Here is an 8,402-nt window from a genome sequence, read left to right as displayed (position 1 = left end):
ACCTCGCTTAAATCAAAGAAACCCTGGAACCTTGAGCAGTCAGTCCTGTCCCACTCTCAACCCAAGTCTCTCCCCCTGGTTTCCATCCTCCTGCCACTCTTGTGTAAGCCCTCCTCAGTAGCACCCGTGAACCTCCCTCCAAGGACATTGGTTTCCCTTCAGTTTAAGTACATTTCATCCCTCTTGTACAGGTCACACCTGCCCCAGAAGAGACCCTATGATCCAAGAACCTGAAACCCTTTCCCCGCTCCAGTTCCTTAGCCAAACATTCATCTGTCTGATCCTTCTATTCCTCGCCTCACTAGCATGTGGCACTGGTAGTAACTCAGAGATTACTAGCCACAAGGTCCTGTTTTCCAGCCTCTTTCCTCACTCCACAGAACCTCATCCCTGTTTCAACCAATGTCATTGGTACCAATGTGCACAACGACCTCTGGCTGCTCACTCTCCTCCTTAAGAATTTCATGCAATTGCTCAGAGACATCCTTGACCTTGGCATCTTGGAGTCGGACAAATTTGATTGAGTTCTTTGATTAGGTGACACAGGCAGTGGATGAGGGTAATACTGTAGATAAGACCACAAGACATAGGAGCAGAAATTAGGCCATTCGGCCCATTGAGTCTGCTCCACCACTCAATCACGGCCGAAAACTGCACACGACACTATGGATGTGGTCTGACCAGAGCCTTATGGCCAGATGTTATTGGGCTTTTGGAAAACATTTGATATGGTGCCACATGGTAGGTTGATTAGCAAATTAGAAATGTTTGTGACTGATGATACCTTGGCAGTATGGATTAGAAGTTGGCAGAAACATAGGAAACAGAGGGTAGGTATAGATGTGTGATTCTCAAGTTGGGAACAAGTGGAAATTGGCAGCATGGTAGCTCAGTGGTTAGCACTGCTGCCTCACAGCGCCAGGGACCCAGATTTGATTCCAGCCTTGGATGACTGTCTGTGTTGAATTCTCCCCGTGTCTGCATGGGTTTCCTCCTGTTGCTCTGGTATCCTTCAACAGTCCAAAGGTCAGGTGAATTGGGCATGCTAAATTGCCCATAGTGTTAGGTGCATTAGTCAGAGCGGAATTAGCTCTGAGTGGGCTACTCTTTGGAGGGTCGGTGTGGACTTGTTGGGCCGAAGAGCCTGTTTCCACACTGTAGGGAATCTAATCTAATCTATCTGGTGTTCTTCAGGAATTGACTTCTGGCACCTTGCTTTCTCTGATTAAACAAATGGGTTGGAGATGGGTGTTGAGGGCAAAATCTGTAAATTTGCAGATAATACCGAGCTAAGCAGAATAATAAATCGTGAGGATGATGCTGGGTGACTCAAGAAGGACAGCGACAGGTTGGCCAAATGTGCAGACACCTGGCAGATGAATCTCAATGCAAGAAATTGTGAGATCGTGCACTTTGGAAGATGAAGCATGGAGACACAACACAGGTACAACTTTGAGATAAGTAATCTCAAATGATTAGATCACTTACAGTGTGGAAACAGTCCCTTCGGCCCAACAAGTCCACACCGACCCGCAACCCACCCTACCCCTACATTTTCCCCCTTACCTAACACTACGGGCAATTTAGCATGGCCAATTCACCTGACCTGCACATTTTTGGACTGTGGGAGGAAACCGGAGCACCCGGAGGAAACCCACGCAGACATGGAGAGAATGTGCAAACTCCACACAGTAAGTCGCCTGAGGTGGGAATTGAACCCGGGTCTCTGGCGCTGTGAGGCAGCAGTGCTAACCACTGTGCCACTGTGCCACCCCACGGTGGAGCAAAGGGTTTACATGCATGATTCTCTGAATATGGCCAGGCAAGTTGAAATAGCTGTTCGGAAAGCTTAGAGAATCCTTGAGTTTATAAATAGGGGCATAGAGTGCAAAAGCAAATAAGTGATGATACACCTCTAGAGGGAAAGATTACAGAAATTGAGCTGCCTCTTCTTGCAGCAGAGAAGATTAAGAGGTGACCTTATTATTATTGAAGTGTTCAAAATTATGAATTATTTCGAAAGGATAAAGAAGGATATTCTGTTTCCACTCATGGGTGTCAGTATTCGGGGTTACAATTTCAAGATTGTCAGCAAGAGAGCTAAAGGTGAGATGAGGAGAAACTGCTTTATTCAGAGAGCTGTTTGAATTTGGAATGTACTACCTGGGAGAGTGATAGAAATGGAATCTGTAGGGGATTTCAAAACAAAGCTGGATATATATTTGAAAGTGATGAATTTAGAGGGCTATGGCGATAGGGCAGGAGAATGGGACTAGCAAGATAACTACTTTGTGACCCAGTCAGATACGATGGGTCAAATGGGCTTCTTCGCTACTGTAAAATTCTATGATTCCACAATTCTAGCTGGGTAGAACTGTACAGTAGTGCCCCTGTACCGACAGGAGATACGTTCCAGGACCTACTGCGGAAGCTCAAAACTGCGGATAGGAGCGAACCCATTAATTTAAAATGGGAAATTTACCTTCCCGGCAGTCCCCAGGCTCTGGTTCTGGAAGGTTCCCTATAATATGTTTGGGCCGCGGCAAACCATGGGTAACTGAAACTGCGGAAAATGATTCTGCAGATATGGGGGAGGGAGGGGGGGTCGCCCCATACTTACATGTACATGGTCATGTAATGACATATGTAAGTGTGACTGTCAGTATACTTCCACTTGTAAGTGTAACTAAAACTACATAAATTCCATGATTGTCAGTACAATATACTTCTCACTGTGACCGTGAGTCACATGTAGGTGTGATTGCCAGTGTAATTATACTTGTAATTATCAGTACAATTAGACATGCAAATTGTGACTGTAAGAATAATTATATAGAGACTTACCTGGAGGCAAGATTCTATAAACTCATCCATCGTTACCACACCATCCTTGTTCTTGTCCATTTTCTGTGATGGTACAGATTGATATGAAAGATTGTTAAGAAATGTTTCCATAAGGAACACACAGATACTTCCTCCACTGGTCTAGTCCATGCATGAAACAATCTTGGTGTAGATTTACATTTGAAACTTTTATGAAATTGAACAAGAATGCTAGTCTAGCTGTGTCTATAACCAGCAACAGGACTGGACAAAAAAACTGCAGCACCATCGCCAAATCACAAAATATGTCACCGTGCCCACCATCATCACTGGGTCAAAATTCTGGAACTCCCTCCCTCATGGCATTCTGGGTTTACCGACAGCACACGGTAATTAACTGCAGCGGTTCAAGAAGGCAGCTCGCCACAACTTTCTCAAGGCCAACTCAGAATGGGCAATAAATGCTGGTGCAGGTAGCAATTTTCACAATCTGCGCAAGAGCTTGACGCACACTGAGTACCCAGATATAAGTAGTTACTTCTGTATATGGGTGGGCTAAACCTGAAACGGTTAAAACTGAGGAGTGGCATAAACACCATCCATTGTGATGATATCATGTAGACTTGTGGATGGTATAGCTTGGTATCTTGAAGATCTTAACACTGGGTTCTCCTCAAGATCTCTGCAACAATGTCTATCATATCAATGAAAGCTGTCACTAGTTGCTAACATGCAATAAACTATATCTTGTTAATTGCAAAGGGCTCTTCCAGTTATACCAGGAAGTGGTTTCCCCAGCCACACCACATGCCATGGTTCCTTATATTTAAAGAAGATGATGGCAGAAATTTACATCATCAGCAGCAGCAGCTCACCCATTTCAGTGAGCTGACATAGCCATACAGGTGAGGGATCAGAGAACAGGAATCTCTCTTAAACCATAGAGCCACCCAAATTTGTGTAAGATGTGAGTGCTGGGACATCACCATGAACTGGCTGATCAGAGTAAGAGGGTTCTGAAGGCGACTGAGCATAACCAGCACTGTCCTTGTAAGCCATGATACTGACAATCAATCCATCATTCTCATCACTTCCATAGCCATAGAACGTGCCAAAAATAAATCATCGAACTCACCAAGGAATTGGTTCTATCAGAAACATTTTAAACTCAGCTATTAAGAAAAAGGCATGAAATTGGAATTTAGACCGCAATCCCAAACAGAGTTGGAGGTTGGTCATAGTATGATGAAAGGCGAATAACTTACAAATATATTAATATCATTAATGGAAATTTGTTTTGAAGATAGACGTAGATGGGTATCAATTGTTTCTGTTAATAATGTTCTTTCACAATAAAAAAAGACAAGACTTTGAGAGCACTCCCATGATAATTATAAAAGCTAGAAACATGTTTGTTTTATTGGATTTATAACTGTTAACTTTGTTTTCAGTTTAGGTTAGGAGACCAGATTGGTTGAGTTTCAAAACAAGTCCAGTTTCTCTCCAGGAACGAGTTTAAGCATGGTTCTGGGAACCAGTTTCCTCAGCTAAAGTGATTAGTTTGTAAGGAGAGTTTGGTTTAAAGTCTGCAGGTTATCAGAATTGAGAAAATTTAAGTTCTCAGATTTGGAAAGGATTGTCTCTACAGTCCATGATAAAAAAAACTGTAAGAGGTCAGTTAAGTAGAATCCTAAAAAGTTGAGACAGGGCATAATTTTCCTGTACTTGAGACTCTGCAGTGGATATTGTGGGGAAACAGCTTATGATTTTATTCTGCTTTAAGATAACTATAATCACATTACAGCCTCATGTGAACTAATTAATCCAAAAAAATGATATGTCAAGTCTGATTTCATTCTAAGATCTAGCTTGTCCAGTACTGCCACCAAGTGGGATCATGGGAACATTGATCTAAGGGGAAAAATAAATAAGATGCAGGTTTCCTGGAGTTCAGGCCTTGTCAAGTGTACCCTGAGTATAAAGCGCCTTTTGAAACATAGCTGCTGCTGCCATGTTATTCAAGTATGTGTCGCAGTCCTAGTTGCAGCTGATAAATGATGAAATACACTGCCACTTGCCTCAGAATAACCAATAACCCTCACAGCAGCGACATTCTTGGAAACAATTGTGACTGGAGCAGGGTCTCTGCAAGGTCACACAAACCCACTGAGTAGATCCCTGACATATCCAAACCACAAAACAATTCCATCATTGTGGGCAGAATCCAAACCTGGGGCCCATGGGGAAAGGTCAAACAAGTCGCTCTCATTCAGACCACTACAGTGAACCGTTCTGGTAATGTTAAACTCTGAAAGAACTTGCCTGAAAAAAGACGTCCACATGATGGCGTGGAGCATCGTCCTTGAGCACAGGATAGGTGTACTTCCCCATCATGTCGTAGATAGCTCTCACAATGTCAGTCATCTCCTGTAGTTGCAGGAACAGCAAGTTCAGACACTTTCCCAAATTGAGGCACAATCAGCTATATACTACTATATGATCTGCACTACTATAGTGAAGATCATCAACTTTTACAATCGTTCTCCATTGAAAATTAATTGTCCAATACACTCCTCATTCAAGACATATCCTCTAGTACATTTACTTCCCATTAAAATTATCTTCATTATTTAGATAGCTTATTCATTCTTCTTTCATGGAATTGATATTTTTCAGTTGTTAAAGAAAATCTGCAGCCTCATGTGAACTAATTAGCTAATTAAATCAAAAAATGCCTCATTAAGGACCATGCTCTACTACACTAAATCCTCATTGAAGACTAATCATTCAGGACAAGATCTTTGTATTAAGACCATCTCTCCAGTGTAATAACTTCCCATTGAAGACTCCTCCTCTAGTGCACTATGTCCCGATTGAAGACTATCCCTCTGGTGCACTAACTGCCCATTTAAGACCATTCCTTCAGTACACTAACTTATCATTGAAGACCATCCTTCCAGTGTGTTAGAAAGTTCATTTCTCTTGTATACTAACTCCCCATTAATGACCAATCATCGAGTATAAGGACTTCATTTTGAAGATTATCCCTCTAGTATACTCAATCCCGATTGAAGACCGATCATTGAGCATAAACATTTCATATTGAAGACCATCCCTCTAGTACACTAACTCCCCATCGAAGACCAATCATCGAATATAAGGGCTTCATATTGAAGACCATCCCTCTAGTACACTAACTCCCCATTGAAGACAACTCCTGTAGTGCACTACTTTTCAATGGAAGATTATTCTTTCAATACACTAACTAATCACAAAAGATTTTTTACTCTAGTACATTTACTCATCATTACAACCATTCCTCTTATTCATTAAGTCCTCACTGAAGACCATCCTTCGAGCCGACTAACTCTTCATGGAAGATCATTTCTTTAGTATACCCAGTGAAGATCATACCTCTAGGACACTAACTCCATGTTGAAGACTACTCCTAGAGTAGACTAATTCTTCATTGAGGACCATCCTTGTAGTACATTAGCTCCCATTTAAGACTATTCCTTCAATATATTAATATTCCATATATCAGTATGATACAATATCACAATTGGCTTGAACATTGCTCCGGTAAGTTAAATAATATTTCTGGTACTTGCTTGTTTCATTTTGCATACCTCTTTGTTGATATATCCATCCTTATTAATGTCATAGAGGTTAAATGTCCATCTGAGCTTCTCATGAACAGTACCTCTCAGTAACACTGAGAGAGCCATCACAAAGTCCTGAAATTACAAGATCACAGAATAAATGTGTCCTTTGATAATCAACACAAATCAAGCCAGTTGGGGGCTTGTACACTTGGTCAAATGTTTTAAAGGAACCAATCCAATTTTGAACATCACAGAAGACAATCAATTTGTTTTCTAGCTTCTGTCAGAAAGAACGAGGTTCAATGGGAGGTCTGTGTACAGCCGATCAATACTGGGAGGTCTGTGATCAGTGTATCTACACTGGGAGGCCTGTGAACAGCGTACCTACACAGGGAGGTCTGTCTACAGCATATTTACACAGGGAGGTCTGTGCACAGTGTATCTACATTGGGAGGCCTGTGCACAGTGTATCTGCACTGGGAGGTCTGTCAACAGTGTATCTACATTGGGAAGTCTGTGTACAGTGTATCTACACTGGGAGGTTTGTGATCAGCGTATCAGCACCGGGAGGTCTGTGTACAGTGTATCTACACTGGGAGGTCTGTGTACAGCATACCTACACTGGGAGGTCTGTGATCAGTGTATCTACACTGGGAGGCCTGTGAACAGTGCATCTACACTGGGAGGCCTGTGAACAGTGTACCTACACTGGGAGGTCTGTCTACAACATATCTGCACAGGGAGGTCTGTACACAGTGTATTTACATTGGGAGATCTGTGTACAGCATACCTACACTGAGAGGTCTGTGATCAGTGTATCTACACTGAAGGCCTGTGAACAGCATATCTACACAGGGAAGTCTGTGCACAGTGTATCCACATTGGGAGGTCTGGCTACAGTGTAGCTACACTGGGAGGTCTGTCTACAGTGTATCTACACTGGAAGGTCTGTGTACAGTGTATCTACATTGGGAGGTCTGTGATCAGCGTATCAACACTGGGAGGTCTGTGATCAGTGTATCAGCACTGGGAGGTCTGTGTACAGCATACCTACACAGGAAGGTCTGTGTACAGTGTATGTACACTGGGAGGTCTGTGATCAGTGTATCTACGCTGGGAAGTCTGTGATCAGCATATCTACATTGTGAGGTCTGTCTACAGCATATCTACACTGGGAGGTCTGTGATCAGCATATCTACACTGGGAGGTCTGTGTACAGTGTATTTACACTGGGCCACCTGTGATCAGTGTATCTATTCTGGGAGGTCTATCTACAGCATATCTACACTAGGAGGTCTATGTACAGTGTATCTACACTGGGAGGTCTGTGTACAGTGTATCTACGATGAGAGGTCTGTATATTATGTATTTACGATGGGAGGTCTGTGTACACCATATCTACACTGGGAGGTCTGTGATCAGTGTATCTATGCTGGGAAGTCTGTATACCTATGCTGGAAGGTCTTTGATCTGCATATCTACACTGGGAGGTCTGTGTACAGCGTATCTACACTGGGAGGTCTGTGTACAGCGTATCTACACTGGGAGGTCTGTGTACAGTGTATCTACACTGGGAGGTCTGTGTCCAGCGTACCTACACTGGGAGGTCTGTGTACAGTGTATCTAGACTGGGAGGTCTGTGTACAGATACCTACACTGGGAGGTCTGTGTACAGTGTATTTACACTGGGAGATCTGTGATCAATGTATCTACTCTGGATGGTCTATCATCAGTGTATCTATACTGGGAGATCTGGTGTACAGTGGGAGGTTTGTGTACAGTGTATCTCCACTGGGAGGTCTGTGTACACAGTGTATCTACACTTAGAGGTCTGTGTACAGTGTATCTACGCTGGGAGGTCTGTGATCAGCATCTCTATGCTGGGAGGTCTGTGTACAGTATATCTACACTGGGAGGTCTATGTACAGCATACCTACACTGGGAGGTCTGTATACAGTGCATCTACACTGGGAG

The 8,402-nt window shown here is 42.9% G+C and overlaps 1 protein-coding gene across 1 annotated transcript in view; it reads right to left on the bottom strand.

The window, feature by feature from the left end:
- Positions 1–395: 395 nt before the first annotated feature.
- The window catches only part of LOC132823547 (Kv channel-interacting protein 1-like), an 89,054-nt gene continuing 81,047 nt past the window's right edge, over positions 396–8,402 (bottom strand). Inside the window, exons 5-8 of the mRNA XM_060837490.1 lie at positions 6,453–6,560; positions 5,146–5,250; positions 2,845–2,907; positions 396–527 (exon numbers count right to left, since the gene is read on the bottom strand). Of these exons, the coding sequence (XP_060693473.1) occupies positions 396–527; positions 2,845–2,907; positions 5,146–5,250; positions 6,453–6,560 (408 nt within the window). The remainder of the gene's footprint in view (positions 528–2,844; positions 2,908–5,145; positions 5,251–6,452; positions 6,561–8,402) is intronic.

Source organism: Hemiscyllium ocellatum, chromosome 16 (genome assembly GCF_020745735.1).
Source record: "Hemiscyllium ocellatum isolate sHemOce1 chromosome 16, sHemOce1.pat.X.cur, whole genome shotgun sequence".
Lineage (NCBI taxonomy): Eukaryota > Metazoa > Chordata > Chondrichthyes > Orectolobiformes > Hemiscylliidae > Hemiscyllium > Hemiscyllium ocellatum.
The sequence above is the reverse complement of the archived record's forward strand: the minus strand, read 5'-3'. Positions and strand labels throughout refer to the sequence as shown.